This window comes from Bufo gargarizans, chromosome 2, assembly GCF_014858855.1.
Source record: "Bufo gargarizans isolate SCDJY-AF-19 chromosome 2, ASM1485885v1, whole genome shotgun sequence".
NCBI classification, from domain to species: domain Eukaryota; kingdom Metazoa; phylum Chordata; class Amphibia; order Anura; family Bufonidae; genus Bufo; species Bufo gargarizans.
In genome coordinates, this window is record NC_058081.1 from 396,637,025 (window position 1) to 396,654,718 (window position 17,694).

A 17,694-nucleotide genomic window follows, 5' to 3' on the forward strand; every position below is an offset into this window, starting at 1 on the left:
TGTCCGTAATGCGGACAATAATGGGACACATTCTATATTTTTTGGGAACGGACATGTAGAAACGGAATGCACATGGAGTAACTTCCGTGTTTTTGTTTTTGCAGACCCATTGGTTCCACATTCGGTAAGCAAAAAACCCCGGAACGGACACTGAAAGAAAATGCGCTTGTGTGCATGAACCCTAAAGTCGTTTCCAGTTGGGCAAAGTTTTGAGTAGCGTGCTCAGGGTGGTTTGAACAGAGTTGATACTTTTGCCCTCACTGGTTCTGTTTCTGTAGGTGGGTCCATGCTGGAATCTGTAAGTGAATATTTACACTGGAGATGCATATATGGATCTGCAGGGCAGAAGAGGGGTTCATCCGTGCACGTACCAGTCTGTATACATATGTAGTATATGGGTTGTATCCATCCAGGAAACATGCAGGGAATGTTTAGTACTGATATGTACATACTTTTAGTGAATTTATTCTTTTCAATGGGTTGCCTGCTCTCCTGTTCCCATGCATTGTGGCCACCTCATATCTTATTGTTGGGCCTCTTCCATGTTTTCCTGTTATGGATTTGGGATCCAGTGGCATGGCTTGCAATGATAACCTATCTGACACCTACAGAGTATGTTTTCATGGGTTCATATGCAAACAATTGGCATTACTCATCACATGTCTACTATGAATCTATTCTGTCCTTGGAGCATGGTATCAAGGGAAAACCTAGCACCTCATGGAGGCATAGCTGTCCTCTAGTATCCTCCCACGAGCCAAAATCTAAATGACGGAAAATAAGTTGCATCTGGATATTGCTATGTATTATTTGATGTGTGCATGCTGTGCTTGGAGGCTGCTCAGCGTGCCCCTCTTTACATACATCCTGTGCCTGCTGTGTGTGACTTTTATACTATGTGCACATTTTCTGGTCAAGCCGTGATGTACTGAGCTATTTTGAGAGGAAAAGCATAACAATGTAAACCAGCGGCTTCCTTCTCTTCTCACCTGCATCTCATTTTGTGTGATTTTTTTTTTTAATTTTATTTTTTTTTTTTTTTATTAGGGTGAATTTACATCTCCGTTTCATTTTCTGATCTGTCAGAAGAACAGGATTTTATTTTTTTATTTTTTCACCATCTAAAAAACGATTTCAGAAACTGCTCTCAAACGGATGCCAAATTTTTTATTTATTTTTTTACTAAACTAAATATACTGGATTTACTGGTAGAGCGAATCCACAGTTTGGGGTGTTTCTGCCCATTTTATGATTTTATTTAGTGATGAGATGGAAGTTGGAGCAATGAGCAAGTGGAATGATGTGAGTGACTTTTTCCAGGATCAAATTGTGATGACTGGAGTACCTAGAGTACATCCACAACAGCAGTTCTTGTGGGGTGGATGTTACTGTTCCAACCTACGTGGGCTAAGGAAGGACAGCCAGCAATCCAGTAGTGAGGGCTTCCTGGGTACCCAAGGCTCATTGATGGGTGTGGGGAGCAAATACTAGCCCATCTAGTCCTATCCCACTTAAGGTTAAAGGGGTTGTCCTGCAATGTAAATGTTTTTAAAAACTCAGTGAATGCTTTAAATGAGAGATCGGCAACCCGGCTACTGTGAAATACAACTCCCTGGCAGGCACACCTGCCCTAGCTCTTCTTGTACCTCCCAAAGAAGTGAAGGGAGGATGGTTACACAGTCCTAGTCCTTACTGATTCCCTGCGAGTCCCGATGCATCTTGGGTCCTCTGTCAGTCTCCGTTTCCACTAGATGCACACAGGTCGTATTCACACTGAGCTCGGGTTCAGGTTAGATGTGCTGGATAATTTACCTAACTATAAGTCTAATATACCCATTAGCCAGAAGTGAAAATTGTGGTCCGTTAGGCCGTTTAGTACAACTGCATAATATATCACAGATGAATGCACAGTAGGCTATTTTTTGGGGGGGTCTTAATCAGAGCTGTGGAGTCGGTAGATAAATGCTCCGACTCCGACTCCTCAGTTTTTTGTACCTTCGACTCCCCGACTCCGACTCCTCTGTATTTAATATGCGACTGTATTTTATACATTCCTTGAAGGAAAGAAAGAAGTTCTTCTAAGCTTTTCTAGCACAGAGAGGTAGTTGGGCAGAAGCTGCTGCCTTCTCCTTTGTGTGCTGATCTTCTGCTGAAGACAGGGCAGTGGGAGGATCCAGGAAGGGACATTTATTTTAAAACCTGATTTCCCTAGAAGAATCCCATAGTCACGTTTAAAGTTTAAGATAACATTCTGAGTTTACACGTTTTATAGCCTTAGCTGAATGACAGCAGTTTTTCCAATGGTTTACAGCAGGGATGTCAAACTCGTGGCCCTCCAGCTGTTGCAAAACTACAACTCCCATCATGCCTGGGCATACTACAGCTATCATGGAATGATGGGAGTTGTAGTTTTGCAACATCTGGAGGGCCATGAGTTTGACATCCATGGTTTACAGCTTCAGTCTTGAACTATTGACCCTCCATTCCCTTCACCTATACAAGTGTCTCTAGTCCTGCAAAACACATATTTACTTAATCCCTTATCAGTGAGAGGCTAGGTAAACCATGGGCATTGTGTTCCCTGTAACATCAGAACACAACACAATGGAAAGTATATGTATTGCCACTCCTAATTGTGCATTGCGTGCCATATAGTGAAGCATATGAAAAGCATGCTTCTTCACATCACTGAACGCGTTTGTTTTGCGGTTACGTGAGGCACTGCATGCATTGGCCTTTATTCTTACAGTAGAGAAGTCATTAATTATAACTGTTTATGAATTCGGACATTTAAACTTGCTTTTTTATTTTTTTATTCCAATTTAAATTTAGTAGGAGTCGGAGTCGGTTCATTTTTTGCCGACTCCGACTCCAGGTACCCAAAATTGACTCAGACTCCACAGCCCTGGTCTTAATAAATGTTGGCAGCAGATATCCTCTAGCTGTATGTACGTACAAATCATTGTAACCACTTATGGCCTGTCACATGGATGGACCCCCACCTTGTGCTGTCACAATACTAATACAATCAATAAAGCAAAGCTTGTCCCCGTGGATCGGATGGGTGTAATAATGGCTGCCTTCATCGTAACTATTCTGGTGACTTGTTAATCAGTAGCTTAATAAGATTATTATATGTCAAAAGCTTTTAGATAGCGTTTCTACTTGTTCCTATGTCTAGCTTCTTTAGACCGGGCTTCCACATTCGGGATTCTTAATGTGGTTTTAGTAGCCAAAGCCAGGAGTGGATTCAGATAGAGGAGAAGACCCAGGCTTTCCTTTTTTATGTGTCCTCCAGTTTATGATCCATTCCTGGCTTTCGCTTCAAGAACTCAATCGCCTCATTCACATCTGCGTTGAGCTTTCCGTTCTTCTGATCCCTATTTGTTTGAATGGGCCTCAGCTGTGCGTCAGTTGTTCTTCCGGATCTGTGCCTCCGTGCCGCAAAAGATGGGAAGTGTCCTATCTTTGATCGCAGGTCAGTGGGTCTGCAATGTCATGTGGTGTGCACACAGTCAGCGCTTGTGGTTTGCCGCCTGCGTCATGGTCACTCTTATATCTGTGTTTACTTAGACATTAGATATTCAGTATCTGCAGACTATGTCTATTAGGATGATAGCCACTTGATAAGTTTTCTTCTTCTGTCCAATCCTTCTTTCCCCGAGTTGATTTTTTTGACAGACCCTTTTACGCCTGCACCATCAATAGAAAGAGCGTTTTTTGTTTCTACAGATGTTTGTTCCAATAATTGCCCTGTGTAAACATCCCTCTGGCCAGCTGACAAATTAGATGACAAATAAGTAGGGGTGCACCGAAATGAAAATTCTGGTCCGAAACCGAAAATTCAGGATACCCCTTGACCGAAACCGAAACTGCCTTTTTGCCCAAATACTTTTAAAAGACCCCCCCCACCCCATAACAGTGCCATCCACAGACCCCCACCCACCCCATAACAGTGCCATCCACAGACCCCCACCCACCCCATAACAGTGCCATCCACAGACCCCCCACCCACCCCATAACAGTGCCATCCACAGACCCCCCACCCACCCCATAACAGTGCCATCCACAGACCCCCCACCCACCCCATAACAGTGCCATCCACAGACCCCCCACCCACCCCATAACAGTGCCATCCACAGACCCCCACCCACCTCATAACAGTGCCATCCACAGACCCCCCCCCCACCTCATAACAGTGCCATCCACAGACCCCCCCCCCACCTCATAACAGTGCCATCCACAGACCCCCACCCCATAACAGTGCCATCCACAGCCCCCATTGTACAATTAATAGATTAATAGAAAATATTTCAAAATAGCGGGGAGGGACTGGGAGGAGGAGCTGGGGGCCGGTGCGTTCACTGTGCTCCGGCCCCCAGCTCCAGTAGTTATAAAATGTTGTACAATTAATAAGCTTTCTATTCATGAGGCCCCCTCTGCAGTATTACATTCAATACAGCCACATCCTACTCACAGGGCTGTCATCTTAATGCTGGCCGGCCGGGCAGAGGAGCGGCAGCGTCACAACTGACGTCATGTGCCCGGCCTACTTTCTGAATGAAGGAGGCGGTGCAGGCATGTGACGTCAGTCGTGACGCTGCCGCTCCTCTGCCCGGCCGGCCAGCACAGCCCTGTGAGTAGGATGTGGCTGTATTGAATGTAATACTGCAGAGGGGGCCTCATGAATAGAAAGCTTATTAATTGTACAACATTTTATAACTACTGGAGCTGGGGGCCGGAGCACAGTGAACGCACCGGCCCCCAGCTCCTCCTCCCAGTCCCTCCCCGCTATTTCCGGCCGATATGTAAAAATATCGGCAGAAACAGATTAGGTGCATTCTCGGCTGATATTTTCGGCCGCCGAAATTTCGGTGCACCCCTACAAATAAGCAATTCTCATCATATTTTGTGGGCATAAAAATCTATGTTTGTTGACAGCACATCACTCCATAAACAGGGATATTCTGCTGACAAATGCAATCTGAACGGTGACGAACAATTGTACTAATGATTGTTCGCTGTCATACAGTAGGATGATTGGTATAATGTACTACATGAGTGGCAATCAGCATGCTATATCATCGATTGGCGCTGATTCTACACGGGCATATCTGCAGGTAAGAGTTGTGTGAAGCTAATGATCTGTCCCTTGGGTTTGCGACTAAGACTAATTTCACACTGGCATTTGGCTTTCAGTTTGTGAGATCCGTTTAGGGCTCTCACAAGCGGTCCAAAACGGATCAGTTTTGCCCTAATGCATTCTGAATGGAAAAGCATCCGCTCAGAATGCATCAGTTTGTCTCCATTGCGCTCTGGAGGCGGACACCAAAACGCTACCTGCAGCATTTTGGTGTCCGTCTGATGAAACTGAGCCAAACAGATCCGTCCTGGCACACAATGTAAGTGAATGGGGACAGTGGTGTTAAAGACGGATCCGTCTTGGCTATGTTACAGATAATACAAACGGATCCGTTCTGAACGGATGCAGACGGTTGTATTATTTGAACGGATTTGGCCATGGCGGATCCGCACAAAACGCGAGTGTGAAGGTAGCCTAACAGGTGAGATTTATCAAACTGGTGTAAAGGTAAATTGGCTTGGTTGCCCCTAGCAACCAGATTCTTCTTTTCATTTCCCAAAGGAGCCCTAAAAATGAAAGGTGGAATCTAGTTGCTAGGGGCAACTAAGCCAGTTTTGATAAATCTCCCCCAATGTGTTCATGATGAGGCTGGAAACGCATGCAGTTTGAGGTGCAATTTCTGAGACAAAGTAAGGCTACTTTCACATATATGTTGTGGTATTCCTCTGCCAGATCTCCAAACCGGACAAAAACGACTCTGCTTTGTCCCCATGCATTCTGAATGGAAAGAGTTCCGTTCAGGATGCATCACGATGCCTTCTGTTTCATCAGCATTCCGTTTTGTGACTGGACACAAAAGCTGCGGTTTTGTGCCCAGTCATCGAAACAGAAAAAAAAATGATTTGTCACAAAAAAACAATGTAAGGCCTCCTGCACACGAATGTGTGTTGCCCATTGCAGTATTGCGGACCGCATGGGTCCACAAATTCAGAGATGCGGAATGGTGTGGAACCCAAGCACGGAACGGAAACCCACTGAAGCATTACGGAGTGCTTCCTTGGGGTTTCGTTCCGCAAAAAGATAGGACGTGTTCTATCTTTTTGCGGAACGCTGACCCATTAAAGTGAATGGGTCCGCGATCCGCTGCGGCTGCCCTACGGTCGGTGGTCGATGCATTACGGAGTGCCTAAGTGAATGGTGGTGACGGATCGTGGTTGTTTGTTTTTTTTGTTTGTTTGTTTGTGGTGTTTTTTTTTTTTTTTTTTTTAGGATCCTCGAAAACCGGATCAGTCACCCATTGACTTTCAATATATTTGGTGACCAATCCGGTTTGTTCCATTTCGATTTCGCACAACTGCATCGGAACGGATGCATACTGAACCGTTTTGAGATCCTCTTCCAGATCTCAAAACTTGAAACCAAAAAGCATTGGTGAAAGTAGCCTAAATGATGCAGGAAATAAATACATTGGTCCATAAAGTGATATTCTCACATGGGACATTTATGGCATATTGCTAGGATATGGCATCATTGTCAGATGGGAATGGTCCCAGAGGTGGGACTTGCAACTATCTCAGAACAGGGAACCCAAAGCGAAGGAGCGTTGGTGCAGCTTGCTCTCCATTCGCCACTATGGAACTTAGACTATTCAGACTATCCTATGGCCTCCATGCTAGGGTTGGGCAATATCAAAAATATTCAGACTATACCAATATTAAAAAATTTATCGCGATGATATATATCGCGATAAATGCCAGTTTAAAAGAAAAAAACAGACGTTATACTGTATGGGGGCGGGCCACAAGGAGACGTTATACTGTATGGGGGCGGGCCACAAGGAGACGTTATACTGTATGGGGGCGGGCCACAAGGAGACGTTATACTGTATGGGGGCGGGCCACAAGGAGACGTTATACTGTATGGGGGCGGGCCACAAGGAGACGTTATACTGTATGGGGGCGGGCCACAAGGAGACGTTATACTGTATGGGGGCGGGCCACAAGGAGACGTCATACTGTAAGGGGTTCTGCCCACCGATTCTGACACCAGATGTCGGTGGGCAGAGATTTGAATATGGGAGCAAGGAGGAGGGTGGCCCGCTGCGGGAAGTAATACGTTTCTAATTTTGTCATTAGAGCACACTAGTAAGGCAGCCGCAGGAAACGTCTCTCCAGAGACACCCAGTACTCACACAGAGTTCGCCACATACAATAGAACCGGCATCGGTGGGTGACGGACGTTGATGTCAGATGGTGGGTGGAGTCTGGAGACTTGACTAAGGGAGGCGGAGCAAGAAGGAGCCAGGAGCGAGTGGAAGTAATGTTTGTACTCAGCGCTATGCAAGGTGCAGGGGCGGGCGGACGCAGATTTAGAAGTGGTCAGTGCACATGACGGCTTTGATGACGTCACAAAATAGCGCGGTAATTAGGAAACAGCGATATCGCAGTTTTTTTTTTTTTTTTTTTTTTTAATACCGCGGTATATCGTGATACCGGTATATCGCCCAACCCTATTCCATGCCAGTGTTGCGGACCCCAAATAGTGGGACTGCATAACAGTCACCAGCCGTGTGAATCCTGTGCTGCCGTGTGGACCCATTGACTTGAATGGGTCCGCGGTCCACAGCTTGGGCCTAGTGCACACTTCAGTGATTGCGAGTCAAAACAAGATGCAGGTCAAAAATGCAGAACAAGTTCAGATCTTTCCATTGTACATTATCTCTGTGTAGGCTCCATTTCTGGTTTTGCAGATAATCTCTGAAGGAAATCATTGGCCAAATCTCTAAAGTATGAACTAGGCCTTTCTTTTGAATCCACTCCTGTTATGGAAGACGGCAATAAAACTGTATGTGTGATTCCAGCCTGTTATTCACGAAAATATGGTTGAGCGGCAGTACCTGAAAGCCCAGGGGTAAAAATGATGAGTCTGTTAAAGGGAACCTGTCACCGGGATTTTGGGTATAGAGCTGAGGACATCGGTTGCTAGATGGCCACTAGCACATCCGCAATACCCAGTCCCCATAGCTCTGTGTGCTTTTATTGTGTGAAAAAAACAATTTGATACATATGCAGATTAACCTGAGATGAGTCCTGTCCATGACTCATCTCATGTACAGGACTCATCTCAGGTTAGTTTGCGTATGTATCAAATAGTTTTTTTTTACACAATAAAAGCACACAGCCCCAGAGCTATGGGGACTGGATTTTGCGGATGTGCTAGCGGCCATCTAGCAACCCATGTCCTCAGCTCTATACACAAAATCCAGGTGACAGGTTCCCTTTAAATTCGGGGATCTGCCGCATTTCTTATGATTGTGGAGGTCCCCACTATTGGACCTTGATGGCATAGCTCTACACCTTTTTGTTCCTCAGGTCCCACCTACCGGTCATGTCAGGATCTGCCTAGTAATGAGCAGGTGATATAATTAGTGTCAGTGCTCCAGGACTTACCACAGGTGTTGATTTGAGAATATCCCACAGAATGATGAGACAGGTTGGCCCTGAGGAATGGAGTTGGGGGAACTTTGCTCTATACAACCTCTTTAGGGGATAAAAATGAATCTTAGTGAATGGCTAGATTAGCTGTTGAACTGTGAGTATCTTAAAACTTAACCCCTTAAGGACCCATGACGTACCGGTACGTAATATGTATTTCCGATCACCCACTATGGCTCAGAATATGGAGACACTAAAACATCCTTTTTTTTTTTTTTTTTTTTTTTTTTTTTTTTTTTTTTTTAAAGCTGTTGTGTAAAACTTACATAAATAAAAAAAAAGTATACATATTTGGTATCGCCGCGTTAGTATCGACCGGCTCTATAAAAATATCACATGACCTAACCCCTCAGATGAACACCATAAAAAATAAAAACTGCTAAATAAACAATTTTTTGGTCACCTTACATCACAAAAAGTGTAATAGCAAGCGATCAAAAAGTCACACGCACCCCAAAATAGTGCCAATAAAACAGTCCTCTCATCCCGCAAAAATCATACCCTACCCAAGGTAATTGCCCAAAAACTGAAAAAATTATGGCTCTCAGACTATGGAAACACTAAAACATGATTGATTATTATTTTGCTTCAAAAAAGAAATCATTGTGTAAAACTTACATAAATAAATTTTAAAAAAAGTGTACATATTAGGTATCGCCGCATCCGTGACAACCTGGTTTATAAAAATATCACATGATCTAACCTGTCAGATGAATGTTGTAAATAACAAAAAATAAAAACTGTGCCAAAACAGCTATTTCTTGTTAACTTGCCTCACAAAAAGTGTAATATAGAGCAACCAAAAATCATATGTACCCTAAACTAGTACCAACAAAACTGCCACCCTATACCATATTTTCTAAAATGGGGCAACTTTTTGGGAGTTTCTACTCTAGGGGTGCATCAGGGGCGCTTCAATTGAGACATGGTGTAAAAAAACAAAACAAAAAACTGTCCAGCAAAATCTGCCTTCCAAAAACCGTATGGCATTGCTTTCCTTCTGCGCCCTGCCGGTTGCCCGTACAGTAGTTTACGACCACATATGGGGTGTTTCTGTAAACTACAGAATCAGGGACATAAATATTGAGTTTGGTTTGGCTGTTAACCCTTGCTTTGTAACTGGAAAAAAACTATTAAAATGGAAAATCTGCCGAAAAAGTGAAATTCTGAAATTGTATCTCTAGTTTCCATTAATTCTTGTGGAGCACCTAAAGGGTTAACAAAGTTTGTAAAATCAGTTTTGAATACCTTGAGGGGTGTAGTTTATAGAATTGGGTCATTTTTGGGTGGTTTCTATTATGTAAGCCTCGCAAAGTGACTTCAGACCTGAACTGGTCCCTAAAAATTGGGTTTTTGAAAATTTCTGAAAAATTTCAAGATTTACTTCTAAATTTCTAAGCCTTGTAACATCCCCAAAAAATTAAAATATCATTCCCAAAATGATCCAAACACGAAGTAGACATATGGGGAATGTAAAGTAATAACTATTTTTGGAGGTATTACTATGTATTATAGAAGTAGAGAAATTGAAACTTAGAAATTTGCAATTTTTTTAAATAAATGTTTTAGTTTTTTTAACTTCATTTTACCAGTGGGCTGAGACCTTAAAGGGTTAAAGGCCTTCATACACATTACAATATTATCACCAGAATCCATTGTTTTTGCCAGATATATTTAATATGTATGGGGTGGAGGTGCCAACTCTCCCGCAACAGGTTGTCATGAGAGAGAAGAATCAGGCACATTGTACATCGCCTCAATACTCAATTCTTTTAAAAGTGTATGGGCACCTTAAAGGGGTTGTCCAGAATTATATTATTGGCCATCAATTTTAGATAGGCAGGGGTCCGATACCCCCACCGATCAGCTGATACATTGTAACTCCAATGCCTGAACTACAGTTGTGCAGGGGACTGAGCTGGTAACTGCAGTTAAATTCCCATTTCACTTCAGTGTTTGATACGTATGTATTAAATATAGATTTAACCCTGGCAATTGATTTCATAAGTCTTCAGATGTGTTTTAAAAATGGGTTTTTAATAGTTTTCTGCGTTCTGAACTCTGTGCCGTTAACATCCCTGTCAAGATCAGATTCCTGCTGTTGTCCATTTCCTTATTAATAGACTGGAATGCAGCTAAATAGGATCCAAAGAACGGCGTGTAGATTTATATTTTTTTTGAACCCAGTAAATGGTAGCCAATTTTCCTTTGTGAGAACTCCTGGAAATATTCCTGGTCGTTAACTGGTCTCTCTTTTCTGACAGAATGAAGAAAAACGCAGCCTCTCGCTGGGCGGCCATGTGGGTTTTGACAGCCTTCCAGATCAGCTTGTTAGTAAATCAGTTACTCAAGGCTTCTGCTTCAACATCCTATGTGTAGGTAAGTCACACCGTAAGATCTATCTCTGTTCGGTTGTTATTGCAGCACATCTGTTCTTTGCTCTATTAAGGCCTCATACACATAGTGTATTGTCAGCCGCACCCATTGAGAACAGTGGGTTTGTTTGACACTTTATTTGAATAGGGAGCTCCTGATTCTCCCCAACATTTGATGCTGGGGGATCTGAATGTTTCTGCCCTATCCTTGTGTGTGTCTGGCAGCGGCTTCCCCCCCATAACATATGCAGACGGTTGGCTGAGCTGTATGTGAATGAGGGAGTTTTGGGGACGTCAGGAGAAAAAGCTGTCATCTGAACAATTGTTCGCCTGACAGCTGTTGAATGTGTATGGCTGCCTTTAGGGTCTGGTATAATGGTGCATTAGGAATTTGTGCTTCCTTTTTTTTTACCTCAGAATTAGGACTTGATCCAAAAGGATTGTCTCTTTTTTGGCAAAACTAAAGGGGTTGTCACATTAAAACAAAACCTTTCTGAACGATCATGAGTCTGACCCCCTGCAATAAGCTGTTATTCATCTGTCTGTTTCATTCAGATGAATGGCTGACTTTGTAATGCACGGACAGGCTGCATTTGCCAGAGTGGAAGCTGGTGCCATTAATAATGTTGTTCTTCATTGACCTGCAAGGCTATTCCTATAGTCAAAACCAAGACCAGCTGTAGGTTGTAAGCTCTCACAGGCAGGGTCCTCTCCCCCTCTGTACCAGTCTGTTACGAAGTTCATGCCATTATACTTGTGGTGTTATGTATGTGTAACATGTCTTAGATGTACAGCGCCCTGGAATTAATGATGTGTTCAAATAAGTTTTGATGCAGGCAGAGAGGGAAAAATGAGTTAAAATCTACCGTTTTGTCTCTACAGCTCCTTTGCAAACCACTATGGGGGTCATTTATTAAGCTGAAATACGCCTGTATATTAGGCATATTCCAGGTGCAGATTGCGGCCCAACAGCTAGTTGCGCCGCAATCTGCCACCTTTTCCCACCCATGCCAGGTCTAAATAAGTGGGTGTGGCGCGTGCGGGGAAGGGCCAGCAGGCCCGTCTCATTTGCCATTTTCTACGGCTGTTTCAGGCGTAGAAAAAAGTCTAAATGTAAGACTGCTAGGAAGACGACTTGCATTTAAAACTGGCGGAGGATCTGCCGAAGTTTGAAGAGGCGTGCGCTAGTTTAGGGGTCTTAATAAATGTGCCCCTATCCCTCTGTGGTTACAGACTGCAGCAAATTCTGTACCGACTGTTTCGGCAGTCCTACTTTTATTGGCTAACCTACTGAATGTAAACTCTGTCAAGACTATTTGTAAAATTTTCTCATTTTTAATTAACTGGGACAATTTAAGTGAGACATGACCTTACACTATACCACAATAGTAGACTATGAACAGAAGATAAAATAATGCTTTTCTGACTTAAGGTATCTTTTACATGAGGCGATGATCGGTACGATTGAGTGACAAATGAGTTGTTTCTTGGTCTCGTAAATGTTTCATCAATTACCCTTTTAGATGCACCAATTATCATTCTCAAAATTGTAATTTCAATCGCATATTACATTGTTTTTAAAGCGGACTATTGAGTTTACTTGCTTAAACACACCCATGGTATAATCATCTGTAATCATGTGTGCAGTGAACGATTCCTGTTTTCACATATGAAACGGTTAACGTCCAATGATGATTTTTGTGCTCACACAAACTATCAAACCAACAAAAAAAATCTACCGATGGTCGGTTGTCATTCCATCGTTCATTGCTTTTACACCACTCGATAAGCTTGCATTTTCACTGGATGTAACTATAATTTACACGATAATTGGCTCATGTAAAGGTACCTTTTTGTTTTTGGTGGATGTCTGACAAAAATTGAAGGTCACAAATGTCTCACCTAGAGTTTTTTGAAGCCTTCCGAATTGGTCAATACAGTTGACTTCTTTTTTTTTTTTTTTTTTTTATCTGATTTGTTGTATATCTTGGGGATTCTTGGCCTGTGTTTATACTTTTTTTGGACCCTATCAGATTGGCAGTGTACTGGAAATCCTAAAAGCTGGACCTTGTACTATTTACACAAGATCTCTGTAGAAGATATGGAATGCAGATTAGCAAATCCAACCTGTATATTTGCTTGTGCGAAGAGATGGGAATCTCCTTGTCAGCAGAACAAAGGCATTTCCTGAGAGGTCAGACATGTTGGTAAATGCCTGATTGCTAAGTACGGTAGATGTCAGGTCATTGGAGTAACTCACATTTGGAATTACTGTATGTGTCATTCCTACATTAAGATGTATGGCTGTTTGACGTGTGTTGACATTTTTTTTTTTTTGGACTTTGAGCAACTTGACTAAAATCTTCTTAATGGCTTCCAAGAAGTGTTGTAGGATTTATCACTTCAGGCGTGATTGATTTAAACATGACTAGATCTCTAAGCCTGGGGAGTATATTGTTTTAGGTGTAAAGGCTCAGATGTCAGTGCCTATAGTATAGTATGGCCAACCATTTGCCTAGTGTGGTCTATGGTTGAGCAATATACCAGTGTTGGTGATTATACCCCAGTATTAAGAAACAGTGATATCGCTGTTTCCTAAAAAACGCTGTATTTTGTGACGTCATAGGAGTGGTCACATGTGCGCTGACCTCCTCTTCTAAATGAGCATCCATCCGCCCCGGCATCATGCATACCAGTACAATTACTTCCCGCAGTGGCCGCCCCTGGCTCCTCCTCGCTCCCATATTCAAGTCTTCGCCCTCTGACGTCGGAATCGGATAACGGCCGAGGCCACTGAGCACACGAGCTACTCAAGGTGGGAAAAGTCTTTCCAACTCCCACACACACACAGTTCGCCTGAATCCTGGTCTGCGAGTGTCCAAGGCGGAGGAAGAGGAGTGAGAGACCCTAAAAGGTAGATTAGAATAGAACCGGGCAGCCTGAGTGTCTTGAATAAAGGTGTTATGTCTGTCTGTCTTCTGCGGCCCTGTTTGGCCTGGTCTTGGCTTCCTGCAAGCTGCACTGCACATTGAAATAGCAGGCATTAGGGAATAAGGAGTCAACATGAGTCCCCCATACGTGAGCAAGAAGAAGACATTACTGTATGATGGCCAGAAGACATTATTATACTGAGAGGTAGTGGGGGCTTCAAAAATTGTCCCTAGAGTATAATGTCTCCTTGTGGCCCACTACCCCATACAGTATAATGTCGGTTTGTGGCCCACAGTGTTTTTTCCTTTTTAAATGGGTATTTATTGCAGTTATCTAGATACATTTCTTAATATCCTTATCGTGGAAAAAAAATTATATTGCCCAACCCTAGTGTGGTCAATACAGTAGGGCAGATACTGTTATCCAGCCACAGTAGCATTCATAGAGCGGTGCTGCCCTCAGCTATACACTATAGTGATCTCGTCCATGATTCCGTTCTATACCTTTCCTCTAATAGGAAGTTACATGGAAGCAGCCAATCCACTTCCTCTTCCTTTTGTAGAGCCTCCTAGTCAGAGATCAGCACTGAAGAGCCAGTCTGACAGAAGCCATATATGACCATCCATTTGGCTAAGTGGTATCTCTCTCCATCCCAACCTCTATGCACCAGAACTCAACTTGGCTAAATGGCAAGAACTAAAGGATTGGACATATTGAACTTCAACAGCCTGATCCTTCTCTTCAACAACTGCCACTGGGTAAAAAATTGGGAGAGCCCTCTACATTTTACCAGTGAGGGGCCAATGTGTATGGCCAGCTCAGGAGAGGCATGAATAATCCAAATGTGGATGGCTTGAGTCAAAAACATTGCTATTCTGCAGGGCAGATTTTAGGTCTTTGGCATCTCTGTAAGTGGTTTAAGTTTCTGCTCAGGCTTTTAAGTGTAGTGCAACTTTGTATTTTTCCATCACTTCTTAATCCCAGAACATCACATGTATTCGACTATTGAATGCGGACTACTGCAATATCAAACCATTGCATAAGCTATAGTGGACAAGATAACCCATAAGCATCTTTTGCCTACTGGAAACTCTTACCCAGGTCAGAATGATCCTTTTCAATAAAGAGGCAGTTGTCTAAAGTGGCCTTTAGACGAAATGCATTTATCATGTCTATGTAGATGCACCAAATTTATCACGCAGTATGATCCACAGTGTGTTCCAAGCCGTGTAAGGGTAGTCCACATGTGTATTTTAGTATTCCAGTACCCTGTTCTGGTAGAGGACCAGAGTACCGGAATTGCAGTGTAATGCATAGTCAGATCCCTATTCACTATAATGGTATTTGTCAGATTTCCAACAGGAGTACAGACTTTCTGTTGGAAAGAAAACCTTGCATGCAGAGTACCAGAATGCTAAAACCCAGATATGGACATTATGTATTAGAGGGGTTGTAATATAATTGTATCCTAATATCCTATATGTACTAATATAATTGTATCCTGACCAGCAGCTATCGCTGTTTACCGTATTTTTCACCCTATAAGACGCACCTAGGGTGGTCGATGGTTGGACAGACAGGTAGATGGATAATAAACAGACTGGTAACTTTAATGATTTTTGCTATAACAGATGATTGACAATAGCACAAATTCTGTCTGTTATAAAGCCAGTCACACAGAGCATTGTGAATATGTGGAGGAGAAAGAAATGAACTGGTTAGTGTCACATGTCCTGCTGATGTCACATGACACATCTCACTGTAAGGCAGTGTTTCCCAACAAGTGTACCTCCAGCTGCCCAACCAGTGTACCTCCAGCTGTTGCAAAACGCAAACTCCCAGCATGCCTTGACAGCCTTTGGCTGTGCGGGCATGCTGGGAGTTGTAGTTTTGCAACAGCTTGAGGCACACTGGTTGGGAAACACTGCCCTAAGGCATGATAGGACAGCAGTCACATGACAAACCAGGATGTACCACCATTTAAGCATGGGGAGGATAAGAGAAAACTGCATATGGGGTAAGCTGCAAAAAATTTAAAAGAAAGAAAAAGGGGAAAAAAAAGCAATCAAAGGAGGAATGGGATCTAGAGTATTTGATGAAAATACACTTTAGTAGTTTATGGCGCAACCTTTTAACAAATCTCACCCATTGTGCTTGCTCGATGGTTGCCAAAGTAGTGTTCGTGAAGTTTTGGGCATAGATTACTTGTCATGTTACCTCCACTCATGCACGGAATAGGTTTTATATCAAAATGTTATTTCAATAGATTTTACATAAAAAAAAAAAATCATGTACAGAATTACTGTCAGCCTTTCAGGAATACGTTCTGCAACACAACTGAAGTCCACCTGTGCTTATTCAGATTGATTTGTTTTGAATACCGCATTTAATAAGCTGTTCTGATTTATTGTCTAGGTGAAACTGGCATTGGAAAGTCTACCTTAATGAACACCCTTTTTAACACAACATTTGAAACGGAAGAAGCGAGCCATTATGAGAATGGAGTACGATTAAGACCACGAACATATGAGCTTCAAGAGAGCAATGTGCACCTGAAACTGACTATCGTGGACACTGTGGGGTTTGGAGACCAAATCAACAAAGAGGACAGGCAAGCATTATCACTTGGAAATATTCTTATCATTGTTAGAGGCGCTTTGTGTGAACTTGTTCGTGTGTGTGTGTGTGTGTGTATGTGTATATATATATATATATATATATATATATATATATATATATATATATATTTATAGAGGGGGGGGGGAGGCTATCCTAAACAACCTAGCCCTAGGTGAAAAAATTATTCCCCCCCTCCCCCATAAATTAACTGTGATTGACCACAGTTTTTGGAAAGCTGAGTTTGTCACTAGCTACACCCAGGTTTGATTGCTGCCAAACCTAGACCTAGAATCAAGAAATCACTTAAATAACATCAGGTAGGCTACAAGATCTCAAAAAGCAACACATCATGCTCCGATCTAAAGGAATTCAAAAGCAGATGAGAAAGTGTGGAGAAAACGTGGAACAGTGGAGAACCTTCCCAGGAGTGGCCAGCCTAGCAAAATTACTCAAAGAGCGCATTGACGACTCATCCATGAGGTCACAAAAGAACCCAGAACAACATCTAAAGCACTTTAGGCCTCATTTGCCTCAGTTTAGGTCAGTGTTCATGATTCAACAATAAGAAAGAAACTGTGCAAAATGTTATGCATGGGAGAGTTCCAAGGTGAAAACCACTGCTGACCAAAAAGAACACAAAGGCCCGCCTCGCATTTGCCAAAAAAAAAAAAAACATAATAATCTCCAAGCCTTTTTTGAAATTATTCTGTAGACTGAAAAGACAAAAGTGGAACCTTTTTGGAAGGTGTGCGTCCCATTACATCACATTACATTACATTACTAGTGTAAAACTAACAGCATTTCAGAAAAAGAACATCATACCGACAGTCAAACATGGTGGTGGTAGTGTGATGGTCTGGGGCTGCTTTAGAACCTGGACGGCTTGTTGTAATTGATGGAGCCATGAAATCTACACTCTACCAGAAAATCCTGATGGAAAATGTCTGGCCATCAATTTGTGACCTTAAGCTCAAGTGGACAGCAAGTCCACCTCTGAATGGCTGAAAACACAAAATGAAGGTTTTGGAGTGGCCTAGTCAAAGCCCAGGCTTAAATCTCATTGAGATGCTGTGGCATGATCTTAAACAGGCCGTTCATGCTCAAACACTCCAATGTGGCTGAATTAAAACAATTCTTCAAAGAATAGTGGGCCGAAATTCCTCCACAGAGATGTGAAAGACTCCTTTTCAGT

At 42.7% G+C, this 17,694-nt stretch overlaps 1 protein-coding gene across 2 annotated transcripts in view; it reads left to right on the top strand.

The window, feature by feature from the left end:
- The window catches only part of SEPTIN8 (septin 8), a 98,395-nt gene that overhangs the window by 24,124 nt on the left and 56,577 nt on the right, over window positions 1-17,694 (top strand). For both annotated transcript variants that reach the window (XM_044280820.1, XM_044280819.1), the window contains exons 2-3: window positions 10,842-10,956; window positions 16,299-16,494. In XM_044280820.1, the coding sequence (XP_044136755.1) occupies window positions 10,842-10,956; window positions 16,299-16,494 (311 nt within the window). The remainder of the gene's footprint in view (window positions 1-10,841; window positions 10,957-16,298; window positions 16,495-17,694) is intronic.